At 38.4% G+C, this 24504-nt stretch overlaps 1 protein-coding gene across 8 annotated transcripts in view; it reads right to left on the reverse strand.

Moving 5' to 3' along the window:
* The window catches only part of ARMH3 (armadillo like helical domain containing 3), a 177844-nt gene that overhangs the window by 138069 nt on the left and 15271 nt on the right, over nt 1-24504 (reverse strand). For 7 of the 8 annotated variants that reach the window (XR_011564263.1, XM_019988465.2, XM_019988467.2 and 4 more), the window contains 11 exons: nt 23235-23342; nt 19999-20091; nt 19208-19282; nt 19037-19123; nt 14023-14079; nt 12819-12862; nt 11686-11746; nt 9522-9568; nt 8966-9041; nt 7308-7401; nt 2152-2253 (listed from right to left, as the gene is read on the reverse strand). Coding sequence is in view for 7 of the 8 variants with exons in the window: in XM_019988465.2 (XP_019844024.1) it covers nt 2152-2253; nt 7308-7401; nt 8966-9041; nt 9522-9568; nt 11686-11746; nt 12819-12862; nt 14023-14079; nt 19037-19123; nt 19208-19282; nt 19999-20091; nt 23235-23342 (844 nt within the window). In the remaining variant the exon portion in view is untranslated. The remainder of the gene's footprint in view (nt 1-2151; nt 2254-7307; nt 7402-8965; nt 9042-9521; nt 9569-11685; nt 11747-12818; nt 12863-14022; nt 14080-19036; nt 19124-19207; nt 19283-19998; nt 20092-23234; nt 23343-24504) is intronic. The other variant, XM_070780706.1, reaches the window with a different exon arrangement.

Here is a 24504-nt window from a genome sequence, read left to right on the forward strand (position 1 = left end):
TACAAATATAAGGCATATTTCATTATTATTCATTTTTAAAATTCATAAAAGCCCCAAAAAACAAGAACAATAAAAAATAAGTTTAATCATACCAAACATCATAAACGTTGGTCAATCAACTTTAGGCTATGTATGCAAAGATATATATTTTTAGTATTTTTATCTCTTGCCTATCTTAAAGATTGAGCAGATATTCCCTCAGGGTGACAATACCCAAGACAGAATAACTTCAGGGGAAAAAAATAGACTTTGAAAGCACAGCCGAAATCAAGGCGATAATAAACACAAAACTCTGAATCATGGAGAGGAATAGCTGGGGAAGGGACACACAGGTAGCTTCAACAGCATTAATAGTTTCTTAAGTTGACTTGATAGGTTCATTTTATTATTATACTTGTTATCCTATGCTATTTATTATGCTTATTATAAATTTTATAATCTAATAGTAATAAATATTTAAAGTATTTTTATAGGCAGCAAATGATATATAATAAAGAAGACAAAATAGTACTGGAGGGAGGGGAAGGAGGAGCAGAGCCAAGAAAAAGTTGCTTCTATTGCCACTAAAAACATAATGAGATCCTGTTAGCCAGGTCAGGGTCTTAATCAACAGGAAGGGAGCTGGGCCAATGAAGACACACAGGTATCATTTTGAAATTAACTCTTCATCATACTTAACCATATTTAGGCTGCCATATCCTACCATATCAAGGCTTCCTTTTAGCAAAAATCTAACCCAGCCAGAATTTACAGAAACAGCCTGAGACCACTCATGCTGCAATTAATCTACCCTCAATTTTGCCTTCTATTTATGTTATGGATGGCACAGTAACCAGTACAATGAGGATTATATAACCATTAAAGCTAAAAGTGAGTTTCAAGGGCCTCAATTCACTGTGTTATATCAAGCAAAGCTAGAAATCTATTTTCAGGGTCACATCTATGTGGTTTTTGGCTTTCTGTGGTTGCTGCAGTATTTCCAGAAAAAGGGAGAGGTTACAGATTTCCAAAAAGGAGAAGCAATGGCCTCAGGAAACACTGATGCATGTATAACAATGGGATTGTACTTAGTGCCACTTAAAAATAGTTAAAATGGTAAATTTTACATTATGTGTATTTTACAATAGACATATATACTAGAAATAAATAAAATTGTAAACACTCATACAGATCCAGTTTAAAAAAAAAAAAAACTAGGCTTAAAAAAATAAAAACCTTGAGATATATACTGAACAGAATTTGCTGGGTTTCTTCCCAATTTCTTCTTCTAGCCCAACTATTCCACGACCCTGCTGCTACTGCTGTGTCCGGCTCTGTGCAACCCCATAGACGGCAGCCCACCAGGATTCCCTGTCCCTGGGATTCTCCAGGCAAGAATACTGGAGTGGGTTGCCATTTCCTTCTCCAATGCATGAAAGTGAAAAGTGAAAGTGAAGTCGCTCAGTTGTGTCGAACTCTTAGCGACCCCATGGACTGCAGCCTACCAGGCTCCTCCATCCATGGATTTTCCGGGCAAGAGTACTGGAGTGGGGTGCCACTGCCTTCTCCGTTTCACTACCCTACCACCAGTTAAAAGATCATAGAAAAATCATCAACAGAGGAAGAAGAGGAAAACTAGACAGAATAACATCAAACTTTTCTAATACCTATTTGTCTCCCACTCCCATTCTGCATTTCACGGATGAGGACTAACACTTATATTTTAAGTGTTAAAAAACACAGTCCCTCTGAATCTCACCTCTTCCTACTGTATTCTGCACAACAGTCCTAATTCTCACTATGAGCTGATGTTTTCAGTTCTTGTCCTCAAAAGGGAATTCCCTGAACATGCTAATCCCCTCACTTCCTACACATAAGAGTTTGCATCTACTTACCAAAATCTATTAAGAAGACTTGCTAGTTTTTGTAGAGATCAATTTATTTTCTCTGTTCTATTTTGGAGCACTCCCGCTCCAGCTCCAGGTTTTTCCAACACCATCTAATTGCCATCTGGCAGTGAGAAATTTTCCAGTAATCAGGACCATCACTTTGCAAGGAGGTCCCAATGGGTCATCTCGTCAAAGCTTATAAGTATTAATGCTGCTCCTTGATCAAGCTAAGCAGCTACCTACCACCTCCTGCTTCCTGAGCTCTCAAAAGAGAATGCCTTACCTTTGGTGTCTTGCATGACAATCGAGCTATACTTTAAGAAGGTTATCAGTAGATTACTGGTCTGTACATCTGCATCCAGTGGGAGTTCCACAGAACTTATAACTGGAATAGAACAGATAAAATGCATTCAGCCTGTAACATATTCCATTTAACACTTCTACCTATACAGACAACTTGCCAGCAGGCAAGGAAATCACAAAAGAATCTTTCTCCAAAACAGAGGAAAGACTGAGTGCTTATCATAACACTGTTATCTAGTCTTCCTAGGCCTCTAGAGCTCTTCCTACCCCCAAGATTAAGCCCAAAGTCTTTCTCTCCTATCTAAGAATGCCTGTCTAAAGGAAGAGTGCTTTTCTCCCAATGTTCTAAGAAGGGTATTTTGATTCCACTTTCTAGTTCCAAGCAAACCAAAAGGGTTCAAGGCCCTTCTAAAAAGCACTTTAATTTGTACCTAAGTGAAAGAGCTGTATTGAATATAAATGTGCCTTGCTTTGATGAGTCTACTGCTTAAAATAAATGACAATTCATTCCTAATATGGAAAAATCTTGCTCAGAGAATAAGCCTTTAGGCTGGAAATACGCAAGATGGAAGGGAAAAAAGACAGAAATACATTCAAATTCTACTTCTTAATCCCTTTCCCACAAAAGGGAACCTGAAGGAATACCAGACTGAAAACAGGTGGACATTACTGAGAATAGAGTTTTATATACCTAGTTGCTTGCTGGAGAAACTGTCCCTGCTGAACAACAAGGGACCAGACTAGGGCTGACCCACACAGGATAGCCTTAATACAGATCCCCAAGTTCCTGATATTTTACATGAGATTTAGACATCTTGTTAAGTACTTTTACACTGTCTAAAACATAATATACAAAAAAAAGGAAACTCATGATTGCCTAGAAAAACTAGAGGATCTATAGTTTTCTGTTATATTTTCACCTATGAAAACTCAGCTGAGTCTGGGATACTATTCATAATATGTATTCTTAACCATAATGAATCCCTTTGAAGTTATTACTATGTATGCTGAGAACATTTATTAACAATGCGAAACATTTGCATATTATGGATCCATGATACATAGCAAGCACAGCAAAAAGCCTTATGAGAAGAAATTAGCATGCCCAACCCTTGGCTGTTTTCCCACAGTTCAGCCCCCGAGAACTAACAGAAGACAAATATATTTTGATGTTGAAATACTAATATATCTTAAAATTCATGTTATGGATTAATGACTTGACACTGTCATTTCAAACTACAGCCTATTCTGAAGCTCAGAGCCTATAATCCTTCCTTTGTCCAATACAAAGAGGCATTGATCTGGTTAAGTGGGGCTTTTTGCCCCCAACTCAAACACAGAGATAACTAGAAAACTGTCTTACATAATACTTAGAAATATAGAAGTATATGTATTTTTAGTTTACAAGAAAATCCTCCCATGCCAAGGCTGAGTTATCAAACGTCAAGCCTGAACTGAGAACAAACGTTATAGCTAAACTGCTGACTTTTTAAAAATAATGGCAACAGTGACATACCCTTAAATATAACTAGGCCACTGAGCACCAGTTATATTAAAAACCAATTAAAAAACCAAAACTTGAGGATAGAGATATAAGACTTAGGACCCCTACAAAAAGGAAATAAGTTAGGAGAGAAGAAAAAAAGACAAAATAGAAGCAATATCAATAGAATAAAATCCCTCACAAATTAAAATCTGCTTCCTAAGAGGTATTCCTTGATCGCTGGCTTCGTAATTCTTCCCAGCAGCCTTTGTCAAGGGAGATAGTCATTTGAAAGTGGGCTGACTCCAATCTTCCCACTAGAAAAAGTAAAACCTCACTGGTTGTAACTAAGTAAGCACAAATCAAGTTGCATAATCAAGTGTGTGGGTGGAAGTGTTCACAATGAACAGTTTGAAAGGCGGTTCTCTGAAGCAGCCAAACCCCAACATCACATGAAATCATATATACAGATATAGACAAAGATATATATGTGTGTGTGTAGATATACCTATGCGAACCCAAACGTGTGCACATGCACGCGCACACACACACACGCCTTTTGATATCCATGGTAACCACGAAGGATTCATCGTTAAAGAAAAAAAACAGATTTTCTGCTGGAATATTATTTGGTGACCAGAATAAGCAGAGAACAAGCAGGCAATCCTACTACATGTTCCTTCTCATTAAGATACAGGTGTGCCCTGCTTTTCAGCTCATTTTACAAAAGCCACTTTGCCTCCTCAAAAAAAAACTACCTCAGTACTTGTTTTCACTAATGCAAAGTCTAAAGACGGTTTTCACTTTTCAGAAAAAAGGAGGGAGTTCCCTGGTGGTCCAGGGGGTAAGACTGTGCTCTCAATGCAGAGGGCCCAGGTTCAATTACTGGTCAGGGAACTAGATCCCATATGCACCAAATAAGAGTTCAAATGCTGCAACAAAGACCTGGTGCAGCCAAAATAAATAAATGTTTTAAAAAAAAAGAAAAAAAGGCAAAATGGAGAGGGGCAGAATAGGTATAGTGAATTAACAGGTACATACCATTATATACACTAAATAAACTACAAAGATATATCACATATCACAGAGAATATAGCCTATATTTTATATATTTTATAGTAACTATTTGTTGTTTAGTTACTCAATAGTGTCTGACTCTTTGTGACCCCATGGACTGTTGCCTATCCAGGCTCCTCTGCCCGTGGGATTCTCTAGGCAAGATTACTGGAGTGGGTTGCCATTTTCTTCTCCAATATAAATGGGGTATAATCTTTAAAATTTGTGAACCACTATGCTGTATACCTGAAACATATTGTAAATCAACTATACCACCAGTTTTTAATTAATTAAATTTTTTAAAAAAGACAAGTGAGGGAATTCCCTGAAGGTCCAGTGGTTAGGACTCTGGGCTTTCATAGCAGAGGGCCCAGGTGCAATCCCTGATTTGGAACTAAGATCTCACAAGCCATGTGGCCAATAAAAAAGACAAGTGATAACAAGAATTAGTAAGGATGTGAAGAAAAGGGAACTCTTATGTACTGCTAATGGGACTGTAAATCAGTGTAACCACTAAGGAAAACTGTATAAAGGTTCCTCAAAAAATTAAAAACAGAACTACCATATGATCCAGCAATCCTACTTGTAGGTATATATACAAAGAAGTGAAAATAGGATATCAAAGAGATATTTTCACTCCCATGTTCATTACAGCATTATTCACCGTAGCCAAGATACTACAAACACTATATGGCATCACTTACATGTGGAATCTTAAAAAAACAAGTCAAGCTCATAGAAAAAGAGAGTAGAAAAGTGGTTGTCAGGGGTTAGGGGATGGAGGAAATAGGGAGAGGTTGGTAAAAGGACACAAACTTTCAGATTGGCAAAATCTGAAGATCTAATGTAAAATATTAAAATGGTAACCATGTTGATAATACTATGTTGTATAGCTAAATTTGCTAAGAGAGTGGAACTTAAAAGTTCTCATCCCCTACAAAAAAGAAAAAGAAAAACACATGAGGTAACGGATGTGTTAATAGATAGGGGGAATTTTCTCACAATGTATATGCATATCAACTCACCTCAATAAAGCTAAAAAAAAATTTTTTAAGTATACACATTCAACTTTATTTTCTCAAATTCAGGCAAATAAAAGTAGAAAAAAAAAAAAAATCCTACCACCTATCAACAATTAGAAATGAAAGTAACAAGAAACAAGAGTGATGGGGTGAGACGAAAGACAAAGGCAAAAAATGAAAACCGCGTTCAGCGTTTGTTTTGCAGCAAAAGTTGTAACAGAAGCATCGGCATCCCCAGCAGTGAGAGTGATACCACTCAATTCCTTCCCACAAACTACACGCAGCATGTAAGAATCAAGCCACCCAGTTCTGAACTGCGTCTGTGAGCATCTGTGCTTTATCTAAATTTACTCTGCATCCATTAGCAAGATGCAACCTAAGATATTTGCTTCTTTGCTTTATGCAATTTCAGCTCACAGAAGGTCGTGTAGGAAAGCTCTGCTTTCAGAGAACAGGGGAAATCTGTATTTTGGAATTTGACTATCAATTGAAAACAGATCCAATTTGCTACCACAGACTTGAAAATCAGTGGCACTTCCCAGTAATACTTTTGTACTAATACTGCTTGTATTACCTTGAAATGCTAATACCACAGGTGTTATATCAAAGTTTAAAGGAGAAACAGCAGAGCAAAGATGGTCATATCAAATATAGACAGTAGAGGGGCACAATTTTTTTACCCAAAATGAGTTCAACATTTGAGGCAAAACATCAAGTATTAATGAAGACTGTTTTTAGGTTAAGTTATTCCCTCAAGCACACTGAGCTGACATTAGAACCAATTCAGGTTGATACAAAGTTTATTGGGCAAAATTCTTAATTTCTTTTCTATTACCCTTTTCATAACTTCCAGTGATAAGATCTATACAGTAGAATGTTGTTGTTGTTGTTATCTTTTAAAGGAGAGAAATCTTAAATACCCAGCAAATTCCCAATTATTACACACTTGTCATTTTCTAACTGGGTGTGCCTGGCAGACACATAACAGTGAACAAATTCCAAGTTCACTTTCTCATTCATTTAGTCAACAAATATTTACTAAGCAGTAACCATGTCAGGCACTATGCTGGACATTTAATGGTGCACAAAACAGGCATGGTCCCAACCCTGATCCATGCAAGGTTCTTAGTGTCAACTCTTACTAATCTTAGGCAAACCTCATACTCCCCTGGCCTCAATTCCCTCATTTGTCAAATGATAACATGAGATGATTTTACCATTTTACATTTATGTCAGTGAGATATTCATAAAATATCTCATCTGAGCTTCACAAGTACCCTCAGTTTGGCAAGACAGGCATCACTGATCTCTGCGAAACCTTTTAAAATCTACCATTTCCATGATTCTACAACCATTCCCTATGGAGGACAAGCTGGAGTTTCGCAGCTTCTTACACGGAGGAAAGCATTTGACTATCTTTTATTTAGAGTTTCACAAATCCTAAAGATAATTTCTTAAGCAAAAGAACTAACAATTATGCTTTTTGTCAGGGAAAGAAAAACAACAACAACTACACTCACCCCTAAAGATTCAAGATTGTATTAATCAAGAAAACAAAGGAGGTGATGGACTTACCATCAGAGGAGGGTGGCGTGGTCCCAAGTGGTGTGGCTGGGGTTGTTGGAGCAGGACTGACAGGGGTTGTCACCAAGCCCATTTCTGGATGACTCTGAAAGAGAACACAGATAAGGATAAGAAAAGAGAAGACTGTGGGTATCCTCTGCTTAACGTTTCTGGTATTCCTGGCCTCATAAACAGAAAGCTCACTGAGGAGAGACTGCTTCTACATTTAGTTCCTATTTAGTACCTGATTACTGTTGATGCTTGCTAAACTCTAATAAGCTCTGCAGGCTAGTTTTCTTTAAGTAACTAAGTTCCCATTATGTAAGTTTACCTACAGAACCATATGAATAAAAAACTGGGGTAAACAAATACACAGAAATATTCCACACACAAAAAAGGGCACTTGTAGTCCTATCTGAATCTGAGAAGGGACTATTATCTGATCAACCCAAAACATATCTACAGACTATTCTGATGACCACATAAGTCAACTAGTAAGTGCAGGTGAGCCAATGGGATAACAGACACTATAAGAAGGGCTATGCAGAGGGCAGCCCTCCTTGTTCCACCAAAAACAAGAGTGTGTGGGGTGGGGAGGCAGAGACATGGGCGGAGACATCTACTAGGAACCAAAAGAGATGACTCCTCTTTCCCTTACCTTCCTTAGCCATCCTTGCCATATCAGCTCTTGAGAATCAGGCTTAGTGGTGGCTACTCCCTTCTCTTCCCCAATAGTTTTATCAGATTTTACCCTCCTCACTTTTTCCTTTAAAATCAATTACAGAATTTGGAGAGCTAACAAGGAACATCATGAGAATCATGGATAAAGCCTCATGTGATCAATAGTGAAAAATGAGAATTGCTAAACCAGCAAACCAGACCCCAAAACCAGCACAGCTTTTTGACCTTATTTTTTTTTGTTGCTGAAACTCAGTGGCTCCCATACATAACGACCCTTTGAGAAAAAAGCATAAGCACACTTTCCCTTAAAAAAAACTTCATACATAATTTAAACAGTCTGACTTTAAAAACACTTCATCAATTTTTAAAGACAGCTTTCATGGGCAGCACTTGAGTTCTCAGCCTATTTTAGTTCCTTCTGTACCAACAACTTAGGACATCCCTTAGGCAAGTGACCCAGTACTCAGGATTCTATGACTTCCTGCTTTCAATATTTGTTGACCTTTTTTTTTTTTTCTTTTTTTGGTTAACAGCGAACCTTATGCTGCACAGGATATTTTGTACTTTTCTTCTCTGGAAATGGATGAGATAATAACATAAGTGACGTGGCCTATTTTTTCTCTGGTCGTAATTCCAGAGAGGTTTAGGAAGCAGAAAGCCTGTTAAAAAAATCCATATGGGCAGATATTACTAAGGGATTTCCAGCGAGCAAAATGAAATAATCTCAACTCATTTGGGTTAGCAGAATCAGTCAACTGGTCAAGACCATTAACTTGGCATGTTACCAGTTCCATTTTAGCACCAGATGGAGACATAGATATTTGAGGAGAGCATGAAGCAAAGGCAACTGATGCAACTATTTAGTTACTAACTACGGCTCACCAATGCAAAGTAGGGTTTACATGAGCACACCCAGATAGGCTTTTCAATGGAGTGAATCTGTATGAAAGTCAGGGAGAAAAAGAACTGAAGTTTTTAATATAACCAACCTGGGCTAATACTGTGATAAAGTTGCGATTTAAATGAACAGCTTCATAAAGTGCCAGAAGGATGGCCTCGTTGGTTCTAAAGAAAAAGAGAGCAAATTGGAGAGTCTCTTATATAATGAAGAAGGTAAAAGAGTATAATCATCAAGATAAGATTTCACCCCAACTCCTCATTATAAATCCCTTTGAGTTTCTAATGCTTCATTATTTCCTTTTTGGGCTTATATAAAGGAAATACAGTCAGCACTTTAATTCCTTAGATCTGTTCTTACCTACTTCACTATTTCCCCTTTTCACTTTTTCACCCCAATCCAGTTAAGTCCTTAACTGCCTCAGACACCAAGTCCTCTTTATTTCCTTTCAGAGATAGCTGGGAACAGTTTTACAACTTCTTAGAGCTCAATACATGCCAAGTCCCATTATTATTTAAAACTCAAGAAACATTTGACAATCATCAAAAAAGTTTGAATCTGCAGAGATAAAGTTTCACACTTTCATATCCAGTAAGAGAGTCCACACTTGAAGTTCAAGTCACCGCACAAGTTCATCAGGCACTTACTGTACTGAGATTTTCTCATGGGCATCTGCTATGAACATGCTGCCCACCTGTGGAAGAAAAGGGGAATTGCAGAGTTATAGCAGGGAAATGTGAGAGGAGCTCTGGGCCCTACAAAGCTTAATCAGTGAAAAAAACAAGCTGCAGCATGAGGGAATCCTGGCCCACCAGTCACACACAACAAAACCAGCTCACTTTGAAGATCTTAAAAGAATCATAAGTAATGAAACTCTCCTAAACTTTCTTTGCTTAAAGGGACTTAAAAAAAAAATCCCAGTACTTTTGTCCAGGTCTATGTGTTAGTGCAGTAACCACTGACAGCAAGTAAATGATAACTTAAACATCCTCATCACTTTGCCTCTGTCCTGGAAGCTGCTTATCTGAAACAAACTAACTCACAAAGAGCATTACAGAAAGCAGGCTGTTTATCCAGCACAGAGTTGTCTTGGGGGAATATTTGGGTTTCAGACCAGAACTATTAAATCAGTGGTCAGCAACCTTTTTAGCATCAGGGACTAGTTTCGTGGGAGACAATTTTTCTGTAGACCAGGGGATGGGGGGATGATTTCAGGATGATTCAAGTGCATTACATTTATTGTGCACATTTCTATTATTATTGTATCAGCTCCACCTCAGATCATTAGGCATTAGATCCCAGAAGCTGGGGATGCCTGGTCTAAAAGAAACCTACTATACATCTTTCCAGAGAAGGCAATGGCAAACCACTCCAGTACTCTTGCCTAGAAAATCCCATGGATGGAGGAGCCTGGTAGGCTGCTGTCCATGGGGTAGCTACGAGTCGGACAAGACTGAATGACTTCACTTTCACTTTTCACTTTCACACAATGGAGAAAGCAATGGCAACCCACTGCAGTGTTCTTGCCTGGAGAATCCCAGGGACAGCAGAGCCTGGTGGGCTGCCGTCTATGGGGTCGCACAGAGTTGGACACGACTGAAACGACTTAGCAGCAGCATATATCTTTCACATCATGAAATCTTTTGTTTGTGTCCTAGTCAGGGCAGTTGAATGAACAAATGGAATAGGTTGCCCTGATATATGGGATATCAGAGGCAGAGATAGATGCCCATCCTTCTAACACTGCCTTTTCCACCTATTTATTGATGCCCAAATCCATGCAGCCGGAGCTCCATTTATTTGGTACAAAACTTTTTCTTCTTGGCTAAAAGGCAAAGGTCCCTGGAAGCAATAGGATTATATCTAATGCATCTAATCAAATACTGATACAGCCCTCACACTGTTTCAACATCTGAGGGACTACCCATTTGTGCTTCAGAATTAAAGAGCTTATCGTGTCCTTTCCTTGAAAGTAGGTTCTGAGAATGAAAAAGGCAGAGGGGAAAAGTTGCCTTTTGAGGGGTGGGAATGGGGCAGGGCCTGTTGTTCCTTACAATGAACTCAAAATCTGTTTTGCCCTAGGGCTGATTACTTGAATACTAATACCCAAGAACCAGACTTTCTGAATCTGTCTAAATTCTGAGACCTTAGATTTACCTCTTAAAAATTAGTCCCAGATTATCTGGCCTAAAACGCCTACCATGCTAAGGTTGAGATACCTTGCTCAAGAGTCTTGCAAACTGAATCAGTAATTTTCCCAAACCATGGACCCCTCAGCCCAGATCCTAAACCTTTAGATGAGTGGCTTGGATCACTGCACCAATCCCTCAATTCCAGGACAAATGATGATGGGGTCACAGCAAACAGCCAAGGATCGCTTATGGTTGGACTCAGATCTAAAGCCTCTATGCTCGGTTCCATACCTGTCCTCAAACAGAGCCAACTGTCTCTTTTTTTTTTTTTTCTAGTTCTTTTTTTTCAGAGACAATTCTTCAGGAAGCAGAAGTCTGGCTTAATATGAACCTTTCTTTTTTTTTTTTGTAGCCTTAAAAAAATTGAATTAATTTGAGGAAAAAAAAAAAAACCAGCCCCAGAGAAATCAGAGCTCTTCTTTGCCCTGCCTAACTTAGGTTTGGAAATCACTAGAAGAGATACAGCTCTCCAAAAAATCTGCTATGAGCAGCCTCTCTCCCCTCATGATGCCATTATCTCAAATATCTAAACTTCTGAGTCCAGACTTGTCTACCCCTATAGATCTCATATATTTTTGAGCAGGGGAGTGGGGAAAAAAAAAAGACAAGTAGGACTTACCATATTTGTTAAAGCAGAGAAAAAACCGCTCTGGTGTTCTTCTTCCTTGTCTTTATACTGCCTGAACAAAAATAACTAAATTCAACTTTAGTGTTATTTATCACATATGTTTTTGTCCTTAGCATACTAGGTAATCAGGGCAGCTCACTGGCAGAATTCACTGACTCCAGAAAACAAAAACGTTCTAACAACCGAGCCTCTGCAGTTTGCCTTGCAAGCTAAGAGGCACCCATCTGCTCTTGAGGTAGCGTACACCAAAATGCCCAGCTACTTCAGGAGAGACTTAGAAAGCAAGCTGCAAAAGTGTGAAATGCTCTAACATATGGTTGATCCAGTTATTTCCCAAACAGACTATTACTTGAAAAGTGTGACAGTAAAATTAAGGCTTGTGTAACAGTGAAAATCTTGTTTGTTTTTGAAGGAAAAGGAGGGGAATCTGTGAGCTCAACTATTTGTGGAGATGGGGACAGATTTGAAATTCCAACACTCAATTGTATGTGAGGAAAGTCTGGAAAGGAGTAAGAAAGATCCTGCCTGGCCCTTGCCAGGATTAGATACAATTCTGATTTCCATTCAATGAATACCAAATCCTCCCCATCCGCAGCAAGGGTGGGGGGAAAGCAAGCATCGAAGAAAAGAGCCCCCAGAATAGACAGGACTCTAGGAAACTGCAGTTGATTACTGATAAAAAAGAAATATCTGTCAAACGAGAATTCAGCGCTATCTCTTTTCTTCCTTTTTATAAGCATACAAAAAAAGCAGCACTTCACAACCTTTTTTTTACATAGAAACGGTATTTAAATGATACATTGAGCTAAATGGAATAGCCTGCCTGTGGCTGGAAAATTTGTTAAAATGCTCTGCAACAAAATGTCAAAGGTTGCAAAAGAACGTTTAATGTTAAGAGCTGCTTAAACTAAAGATGAACACTAATGTGGTGGCTACTTTTCTCCTAGTGTTAGAACCCACCCCTGCTAAAGCCATCAAGTCAAGCTAGAGCAAATGCATCTGCCAGCAGATATACCTCTGATTCTCTTCTAGGATAGGTAAGGGATGTTCACCCAAGAACTCTTAACAAACCTGTTCCTGACTCAACCAGTTCAAATTCAGTTTCTGAATGCAGATGGACTTACCTGTTGTACTCAGATAAAGCTTGAGCAATCACAAGCCCCATTCCCTAGAGAGAAAAAAGACAGCATAGGTGAAATAAGGGCCTGATGATAATGCTATGACTAGACCACATAAAACACTAATGACAGTCCAAACCCAGCAAGTTCTACCTGAAAGTAGGCAACAAGGACAGAAACTCTGAGAGACCTGTCAAAGGATGAAAAGGAACTTCTCTGGAAGACTTTTCTGATCTAATTACATTATTTAATGTTTCTAGATATAATTAAAAGAGCAAGAGATGAAACAGACCAGCCCAGACCACTGACAATTTCACTGGGGTCTTTTTCACCTCAAAAGAGAAGACTAAGTTAGAATCTTTAAACAAAAAACTCTCAGATGTCTCTAAAAACAACCCACAATAAAAGTAACAATGAGTCCCACCTTAAATGAAGGTACATACAAACAAGCCACTCTCTTTCAGACCACAGGAAAACAGTAGTGTAACAGAAAGAAGCATCCAATAAATATTAAAGTAACTTATCAACCTTCCCCCTAGAACCTGCTAAGCATATCACAAAGATCAATTAAAGCCACAAGAATGAATCATGTGTGCTTTTTCTTTCTTCATAAGAGAAATTAGAAGAACGAAGAGGGCAGACGGAAAGAGAATAAAACCAGATACCTGGTCATCTTCTTCCTCCCTATATTGAGAGATCAAGTTTTATTTTCCAAACCTTCAAGGATATATGTACCACATATTATATCATCCTCCACAGTTCAGCTTCACCAAGTCAGGCTGTAAATATAATCTGACTAGTTCTACAAGAAATCTCCCAACATTTAGTCATCTAAGCCTTTTTTTTTTAATTTTTAGTTTTATTGAGGTATAACTGTAAGATATTTAAAGTGATTTGACATACCATCTAAATCTTACTCTTAGAAATGTCACTTGACTCTGTAGGATAATCAAACTCAGCATACTAGAACATGAAGTATAACTGACCATTTCATCATAATTAGCAAGCAAATATCCCCTCAAACCTTCCTTCTATGATGAGAAAATAGAAAACCGCAGATAGCAGCACAATGTTCTAAAAAGAAATACCTATTCCCTCTTTATAGCCAGATTAAATTAACACAATAGTTTTCTACTCTCGGTTCTAAATATCCACTTAAAGTAAGGCCAACAAAGGCAAGTAATTAAAACACAAGAATCCAGATACTCACATTTAGAGTGGCTTCATCATCCACAATAGACAGCTTCACAATATAAGGATTCACAGACTGTAAACAAAAGGAGAGACTTCAGGTGAGTGTGACCTAGTTAAGAATCCATTAGTTATTTAACAAAGTTTTAACAAGATGCTCTCTCTAGAGTGATGTTCCTAATACCTATGCCCAACTATCTTGCCAGCTCACTTCCTCCATTTCCAGTAAATCTGTCAGTGTGCATGGCCATTTGCCAAGCACACAGAGAGAGACAGACAGACACACACACACATACCCCAAGCATGTGTATGTTTACATGCACACACACACACACACAATTCTACTCTACCTGCATTTTCCTCTAGGCTCAATCAGCTCAGGCCTATGTCTGCCTCTTCTCTCATTTTTCCCTCTTCTTTCTAGAAGTAAGTGAACACTCCACAACACTCACTTTGTCCTATCCTGACAATAATTTACTGAGTCCATAGGGACAGCTGTCATTTGGGGGGCATAAAAGCTCCCCTGACATAAGGCACAAATTTATAAGTTGCTAACTTATACTCTCATTCCAAAGGCTCCCTAACCATTCCACAGACAATATCCAAGGACTGATTCACCCACCCGTAAAACAAAGCCACCTTGGGGGTGGAAAGTGGCAGCTGCTTAACAGCCAGAGAGGCCATTTATGGATCCAATACCCAAATAACACTGCAGGGGAACTGAAAAGAAAGATGTAATTACCCAAACTACAATCTGGTCAGGACACTGGGATTTAATGATTGTCCCATCATTTAAAGCACTGGAAGATTTCTTGAGTTTTTCCAGATTCAATCTCAGCTGGGTAGCATATGGAAATGGACATATATTTAAACTCATTAAGCAACTGGGCCATCTCCTACCGGTGGGATGAGAACCAATGACCTGCTCACCTTGAAAACATCCCCCACATGGTATGTGAGGAAAGACCCTCTACAGCTCAGGAACAAACTCTAACCCAAGAAAAGCTAGAACAATAGTTCTTAGATTAACAGCTTTTACAGCAACCAAGAAAAGACATTACTGAGAAACTTGGAAATCCAACTAAAAGGCTAACTCCCATCTCCTCAGACTTTATTAATCAAGTTCCTGAGGTCATCTTTCTAATGTCAGTTGGGAATAGAGAAAGAGAAGCTTTGCCTTTTTTAACAGCCAAATGTTTATAAGGTTTTCTACAACCCAATTCAAGGAGGTAAAACCCACTCCATTCATTACTTGATCTAACAGATAAAGGCTCTCAATGCTTCTTCCTCTAACAACAATGCTGATGCGACAGACTTCAGATAAGATCCAAAGCAAGCAGATCCTTGGAAATGAAAATCAGCAGCAGGCTGACCTGGAGATACCATCAGGATGAGATCAAGAGTAGAAGAAGCAGGCCACTGTCTCTTGGCACAATTTTTGAAACTCCTACTTACTCACCTTCCCAAAAGTAGACTGTCTCAGGTACTAATAAGGACTACCTGATTACCAAGACATTGATTACCAAGACAAGATTACCAAGACATTACCAAACAACCATTGCATTAGCAACTGTTGAGGAAAAGAGGAAAGGTGGCAAAAATCAAGGGTTTAACTTCCAGCTCCTTCAGTTATTAATTGTGATGAGGTAGGCATGTTAATAAACCTAAGCTCAATTTTTTTCATCTGTAAAATGGGGAATAATATTTCCTTCCTTGGGGCTGCTACGGAATTTAAATCAAGTTAAATCCTCAGCACAGTATCTGGCATATAATAAGGACTCAATTATTGGTAGCTATATTTTTTCTCCTGACATTTTTATCACATTCAAAACAAGCTCTGTAAGGAAAAAAGAGAAAGAACAACTTAAAGCCAGACATAATAAACAATTTCGTAGTATCTAGGAAACATCATGTTCAGGGCAGCAGTTGGGGGCTGAGTCACTTCATTTCAGAAGACTTAGCCAACCCAGAAGGCCAAGATCTTAAAGCTGTGAAAATTTCTATCCCAGCAGACACTGATTTTCCTTAACACTATATACCTATTGTGCTGGTCATGTTTTAAAACTCAAGACAATCTACTTTTCATCAGCAAGTCAGAATTACAAACTTCACAGAATCACTCTAATAGAGTCCAGCATTTATTTGATCTAAACCATACTTAGAGTTGATTCTAAGAACTCATTGGAAAAGACTCTGATGCTGGGAGGGATTGGGGGCGGGAGGAGACGGGGACAACAGAGGATGAGAGGGCTGGATGGCATCACTGACTCGATGGACGTGAGTCTGAGTGAACTCTGGGAGTTGGTGATGGACAGGGAGGCCTGGCGTGCTGTGATTCATGGGGTCACAAAGAGTGGCACAAGACTGAGTTACTGAACTGAACTGAAACCATACTTAAAAAATTTCATTGCTCTTCCCTACATCTTTCCCCTCCCAACCTGATCTTCTAATCTCTTAAGATTAAGTGACTAAAATGAAGTGAGGAAGAACTACTCTCATTCCTTAAGTTCAACACCTAATTTGTCTTCTCTGTATTTAGCTGGACACGGAGCCTCTCTGGCACCCTCTGCACCTTTCTGGAAAGGTTACAACTTACCCCATTGGTCATGGGACCAAATGTGCTGGTAACTAAAATGTTGTTCTCCCAAGCACACCCTCTTGTATTTTGCATAAAACTTCTCCAGCTTTTGGTTTTGCTGTGTTCATCTGGAAATTCCTCACACTCCTGTCAAAAACGTTCCTGCTCCATGGTCACCAGGTTTCCTTAATGGTTTCTGGTGAGTGACTTATACCAAAAGCCGCAAAGCCCAGATAAATTATGCCTACCAGCTTGCCCTCACCTACTATATTAATTCTTCTGGGGTTTCTGACAGACCAGAGATGCATACCTCACTCTAGAAATATGATTTTCTCCAGCTCCATGGCCATGTCCAATTTTTCAAGCTGACATTTCAGAAAGTCTTACTGGGCTGAACCAGGGTTCTGTTCACATTCAGAGAAGCCAAGCCACTGGTCTCAGAGTGGCCTGCATCCAGCAGAATGTTCTGAAAATATTCATTACTGATGATGGTGCTTTAATATCACACATAACTCAACTCTCTTTAACTACCTTCAGCATTTTTCCTCAGCTATTTTTCTTGCTGTTGTAATAAGGCCCCAGAGGCAATTACACATGACAGAGATCAAAATGGCTACCATGCTGGCCCTTCCAGATCACCAGCAAAACAGGTGTAGGTGATAAATTACTTATTTATTAGTAGCTCCGTACACCATTCATCAGTTCCTCTGAGACAAAGAAAACAATCAGCTCCTGGAGTTTATAAAACATTAACATTGCTCCATATTCCAGTCCCTCTTTAAGTATTCCTTTCTCACAGAATCCCTTCTTTCAAATCCCTCTTTGTAAGAATAAGCTCCATATTTTATGTTACCCATCACTTTTAACATGGCAAGTAATCATATCAAAAATCGCTAAGTGAAGATCCAGAAGCTCAAAAATGAAAATATTCCCTCCAGTTGGCCCATTTGTCATAGTATTGAAAGAAGGTGAAAGTGAAGTCGCTCAGTCGTGTCTGACTCTTTGTGACTCCATGGACTGTAGCCCACCAGGCTTCTCCACCCATGGGGTTTTCCAGGCAAGAATACTGGAAGGGGTTGCCATTTCCCTCTCCAGGGGATCTTCCCCACCCAGGGATTGAACCCAGGTCTTCCACATTGAAGGCAGACACTTTACCCTCTGAGCCACCAGGGAATGAGAATGTCATAGCATTGCTGCTGCTGCTGCTGCTAAGTCACTTCAGTCGTGTCTGACTCTGTGCGACCCCATAGACGGCAGCCCATCAGGCTCCACAGTCCCTGGGATTCTCCAGGCAAGAACACTGGAGTGGGTTGCTATTTCCTTCTCCAATGCATGAAAGTGAAAAGTGAAAGTGAAATCGCTCAGTCGTGTCCGACTCTTAGCGACCTCATGGACTGTAGCCTACCAGGCTCCTCCGTCTACAGGCTTTTCCAGGCAAGAGTACTGGAGTGGGGTGCCATTGCCTTCTCCGCATAGTATTGCTACTTATTAAATAAAGAAAGTCAAGTTGCCTCAATGCAGCTTCTGATTTCTGGCCTCAGTAAAGTAGTCCTAGTGTCCAGGACCCAGTACCAAGTACTCCCTGCTCCTGCAAAGCAACCCCCAATGAGGCTCTGGCCTTCCCTAAATGGTCCCCTTTCTTTTCAGTGTATTCTGCCTTTTGAGGGGAATCAAGTAAATGACCAACCCAAGTGTAAATCTTTGAGTTCAGCTCTTCATCTCAAAACCTATAAATCTGTCCCTAATTCAATGGCAAAAAGAACTCCAAAATTAATATGGATAAGGCTCTGTCTTCAACTTCCATCAAAATCAAAGAGTCCCCAGACCAACAGTGATATTTATACAAGTGGCCTGAGTGCATTATGGAAAACTAATATATAAGTTGAATATTTCAAAATAGATGCATTAGGTCAGTGGTTCACAATCCCCTGAGCATCACATTCAATAGGAGATCTTTAAAAAAAGATACCCAGGTCCCATCCCCTAAGAGATTCTGATTTGGTGTGCAAAGAGTAAGGCCCCAGAACTCCCCTGGTGGACCAGTGGTTAAGACTCTGCACTTCCACTGGGTGGGGGCATGGGTTTGATCCCTGGTCGGGGAACTAAGATCCTGCATGCCATACTGTATGGCTAAACAAATAAATAAATAAAGAGTATGACCCAGAAACATCTTTTTAAAAAAAATTCCTGGTAATTCTAATGACAAGCTGGGTTTGGGAACCACTACATTAAGAAAGATTTACTCACTTTATTGGAAGTTACACCACAGGATTCCTTTAAACAGCTATAACCTCTACCTCAGGAGTCTAACATAGGACTTTTAGAATTTAATTTATCAAAATTAATCTATATACCATTTACCAAGAAAATGTCTTCTACATTAAACAAAATTACTAGGAGTTGTCACATTTAGGAAGATTATAGAAAAACAGCAGCTGTCCATTAAGAGACTCACCTCGTATTTTCTATAGTTCACTAGCAAAGCCAAGAGGACGACAGCATCATACCCATGTTCCCTACGACTTGGCGGGTGGGAGAGTATCTGTAACCAGAACCACCAACAGTGAGAGTGCTTGGGGAAGCAATATATCCAAAAAAGAAAAAGGGAACAAGGGAACTGACCTACCTGTAAAATTGCTTCAAATATGCTGTTGATCATTACATATTCCAAGATAGTGTTCTGGCTGATGTTATCTGTCACCTGAAAACAATAAAAGGCTATTTAAAGTCTATACTAAGACACTGATATCTCAGGTGTATCTCCTCACCTAGTATCTAAGACAAACAGAAATGTTAAAACATTCTACTAAATATTTAGTAGATCTTTCATAAGCATCCCCAAAGCCACCAGAGCCTGAAGAGACAAGACACTAGAAGGGTAACAAGTTAGCAAATTAAAACTTTCTAAATTTTTGACCTTCTCATTGTTTCTCTTATACCCTCACACAAGCATTTGCCTAATTTTCTTGGGTTTCATTTCCCAAATGCACAGAAAGTACTTTATGATCCACAAGTCCTCAAGAGAGTGAAGGGAAAGGAAACCACCTGAAATTAATGAATAACATCCTAGAAGGTACAGTCCAGCTTCCAGGTATAAAATCAAGGTCAGAACAAATAAAAATATTCAGAATCACAAAAATTATTTCCAAATGAGACCTGATGAGAAGGGCAATACAGAAGAGAGTACTTCTCCAGGACTGGTACAGGTTAAAAATGTCATCAGTTTCTCCAACGAGCAACTTTTAGGAAGCAGAAGTCCATACAACTAACTTCCTTCTACACAAACATAGCCGAGTGATGTAAAAGCCCAGTAAAGATATTTCTCTTTTTCTTTCTAACTTTGGGCTCAAGAGTTCAAATTTGCCCCTGCTGTTGATTCTCACCCTTGACAAAGAAACATATAGATGGGTCACTTACTGTCACTAAGCAGAGGAGAAGTTTCAGACATAAGCTCTTCAGACTTTCAGAACCTTCTGCACAAAGCAATGAATCCAAACTCTCCATGAGATTCTGACAAAGAGACCCATTAAGTATTAAACCATAACAAATAACATTTCCACTGTGTCTTTGCCATATTCTGGGTTATGTTACACAGGGTAAAGTGAGTAACGTTAAATGAAGCAACCATATCATTGCCTGAGGCCTAGGCCTTGCACGATTAGATGAAGAAAAGGAAGACTTCTAAGTCTAGCTATTTTGAGGAAAATGCTTTAGTACAACTGCACATAATAATAAAGAATCCACTATTCTACCAAATGAATGTTTGCAGACTATCACCCTCATACAAACCTTTAAGAATGAAGTAAATTTTTCAAAGATTAATAATGATTAAATAATATATTTACAAATTAAAAATAATAACCTAAATAAAATGAAATTCTATTAAATAAATTTTTAAAAACAAATGGTTAAGTTAAAGGTTAATAAAAATAGTTAAATAAGTATGTTTCATTATTTGATAAAGAAAGCATATCACTTGATGCAGGCACACTGAACAAATAACAAAGATAATATCACTAGTAGCTATTCACTGGCCATGTGCACTATCCAACAAAGCTGGCCCATATTAATCCTGGTCAAGTCTACTAACGAAGTGATTAGAGCTTATCACTTGTACTAACAACCAGCTGTCATACCAAATATAGTCAAAAGATGAAACCCTTAGATACTACAACAGAAAGAAGAAAAAAAGAAATTTTTTACATAGGAAAATGAATGGAGACTACAGATTTAGCATGCTGGAAGGTTGAGTGAATATTCAAAATAAGCCACTTCAATTCAACAAATATGTAGATTCTATGTGCCAAATTTTGTGTTTTCAAAGAAAATTAAAAAATAAGACAATGACCTTTGCTCTCAAGGCATTTTTAGTCTAATAGGACAGAAAAATAAGTAAACAGTTTTAACTTAATGATTACTATGACAGATATACATATGGAGGAAAGGAATTAGCTGTGATGTTACCTATTTCAGGACTCTTAAGGGACAGGTTGTACTTTGAAAAATCAGTAGGAATTAATTAAAACTTCAGGAGGAAAGGAATTCTAGACAGACATCAGCATGATCAAACACACAAGGAATGAAAACGGTCCTGGGTGTGCAGCTGGAATACAAGCAGTTTGTTATTATGGAAGGGTGAGGCATAGTGATGAGAGATGCAATTTGAGAAATAAATAGAAAGAAGATCATAAAAGTTATATAAGGCTAATAAGGAAGTTTGGTCTTTACCCTTTCAGTGATAGGAAACTAATACAGGGTTTTAACCAAGATTTGAGTGTTAAGATACATCACTCTGTTGTCAGTGTGGATGACAGATTTAAAGATGTTAGGTCTGGAGGAAGGGAGAAAAATGAAAACTAATCTAACAGTTTTCTGAGGATGGTTGCCATGTCGGATTTGCCTTGCATCCCCAGTGCCTGGCACACAGGAGCCTAATAAATGTTTGTCAAAAGAATGAAGGCAGTTCAGTGGTTAAGACTCCACACTTCCAATGCAGGAGACAAAGGTTCAATCCCTAGACAAGGCACTAAGATCCCATATGCCACGCAGTATGGCCAAAAAAAAAAAAAAAAAAAAGACTCCAGGTACTAAATCTTTGTACACTAATTGCATATTCATAACTTTTTAAAAATCATCTATTCACTATAAGGATTCTTTTGCATGTGTTGTGCTGTGCTTAGTCACTCAGTTGTGTCTGACTCTTTGTGACCCCAGGATCACAAAGACTACTCTTTGTAGTCCGCCAGGCTCCTCCGTCCATGGGGATTCTCCAGGCAAAAACACTGGAGTGGGTTGCCAAGCCCTCCTCCAGGGGATCTTCCCAACCCAGGGATCAAACCCAGGTCTTCCAGGTTGCAGGTGGATTCTTTACCATCTGAGCCACTAGGGAACCCCATTCTTTCACATAGAGATTTATTTTAAATTTAGTGAATGAGAGAATACGAGTTCTTCAAAGTTCATGTGAACAACATTCATTCAAGATAGTGACAGTATTACAAATCAGATATCTGATAAGGGATGTGTACCCAAAATATGTAAAGAACTCTTACCAACAATAAAAAGACAAATAATTCAACCTACAAATGGGCAAAGAATTTGAATAGATATTTCACACACACACACAAAAACACATACACACTGCTGGGGAAAATGTAAAATGGTATCGCCACTTCGATAAATAGTTTGGAATCTCCTCAAAATGTTAAGCATAGAATTACCGTATGATCCAGCAATTCTCCTAGGTATATACCTAAGAGGATTAAAAACATATGTCCACATTTACATGCACTTCATAGCAGCATTATTCATAGCAGCCAAAATGCTGAAACATCTCAAATGTCTATCAACTGACGAATGGATAAGTAAAATAATATGATACTTTCATACAGTAGAATACTAAGCAGCAAAAAAAAGGAATGAAGTACATGCTACAACATGGATGAACCTTGAAAACATTATGCTAAGTGAAAGAAGCCAGACACAAAAGACTACATATGATTCCATTTATATGAAAAGTACAGTCGAGGTGAACCTATCGAGATATAAAACATATTAATGGTTGCCAGAGGCTGCAGAGAAGAAAAAATAGGGAATGACTGATAATGGGCACATGTTTTCTTTTTGGGGTGATGAAAATGTTCTGAATTAACAGTGGTGATGGTTGTGCAACTCCATGAATATACTAAAAACTACTGGTTATACACCATAAAAGGATGAACTGTATGACGTGTGAATTACATACTGATAACACTATTTCTCAAAAGGCATCAAACAGTAGAAACAAAAATTCTGATAAAGTCACTGTGTTAAATAAGAAAACTTAAAAGTTTAGAACTAAAGTATCCTTGTGTATTAATTTGTTACCTTCTATTTAAATTCTTACATGCTTTTAAGAATGTATGATCATGATGTAAATCACAAGCTGCTCAGTCTTTATCCTACATGGAAAGGAAGCCTCAATACAAATCTGAACTTCAAATTTTCCTTTATTAAAGGATAAACCAAATCTGTAAAAATATCCAAATTCAAGGCCAATTCAATCATCTATGTCTATCTGAGTTAAATGTCTAAAACATTTAACTGTCTGCAGATGGTATTCCTCAACAGCTGTCAGAAGCAGACACCCACAGGCACATCTGCAGCTTTTGCCTCACCTTCATGCACAGCTCCGCCTTGTCAAAGCCCATCAGCATGTTGATAATGTCAAACCCAGAGGTAGACTTATTCTTTTGATGGACTCCTCGAATGAGTGCACACAAGGTCTGCAGAGATGAGAGAAAGAATTCTTTCTAGAAAGAAAGTCTCAAAATGCGAAGGGCATTGGATCAGTAGCCTCACACTACAACCTCAGAACCTTCTCTTCATATAGCTGACAATCAACTGCTCTATGCTCTGAGCTCCAGAATGCAGTCAGGGTCTTAATATGTGCAAAATCTAGAAATTAAAAGACAAATAGCATCTGAAACTGTCATCTTTTTTATTCTTTTCTGGCCATCCACTTTTTAAAAATAACACTGCAGACAAAGATTGGAAGGTGATTTTCAAAAATAAGAAACCATTTTTGAGCTTGAATCATAGGGTTGATAGAGCTTTCCCTTATTTAAAATTAATTTTAGAATTTACATAATAGCTTATCACCTTTAGTAATTATTTTTAATAACTATAGAAGACCCTGTATGATAACAACTGATCAATTTAAATCTTAAAAATTCATTACAATCCCCATCCACTACTTACTAACTGTGTGAGCCTGGACAAATCAGTTAACTTTTCAGTGCTTCATTTTTCTCATCTATACAATGGGATAATAATAGCATTAATCTCATAAGGATGATGTGAAGACTATGTGAATTAGTACTGTAAAGCACTTAGAATAGTCCTTGGAACTGTGTTAAAATTCCTGGAATAGCCTGGAACTTAACTTTGTTAAAGCTCAATAAATATCAATTATTACAATACATACTATAATTCTATGGTTCACCAAGTGACTTAATGTCAATATATTTCCACTGAACTAAAAAGTTTACAATTCATGCCCCCACAGCAAGTCACTGTAATTACAGGAAGTACAATTTCCAACTTTCATTTCAATTTGCAGTGAAGAGGTCCTGACAACTATGATGCTCCAAATATAGAATTTACTGTCCAAAAGTTAAGAAAGATACAGGATAAACATGGTCCTTCTTTCTGGGGCATCAGCTCAAAAGATAATTTCTACATTCTACAAATGAGAAAATTGGAGGTCACAAACTGATCTGCCCAACTTGTAAGTTAGAAACTTAAACCCGATCTATCAAAAGTTCCAATAAAATTCTTTACACTGTCATGACTTCTTCATATTCTAAGCTTGTCAATCACTACCCCAGGTACTCAGCTCAATCTAGGCTACACTGGAGCTACTAAACTATAAACTTTAGAAATTTT

The sequence above is a fragment of the Bos indicus genome, chromosome 26, assembly GCF_029378745.1.
Source record: "Bos indicus isolate NIAB-ARS_2022 breed Sahiwal x Tharparkar chromosome 26, NIAB-ARS_B.indTharparkar_mat_pri_1.0, whole genome shotgun sequence".
NCBI lineage: Eukaryota > Metazoa > Chordata > Mammalia > Artiodactyla > Bovidae > Bos > Bos indicus.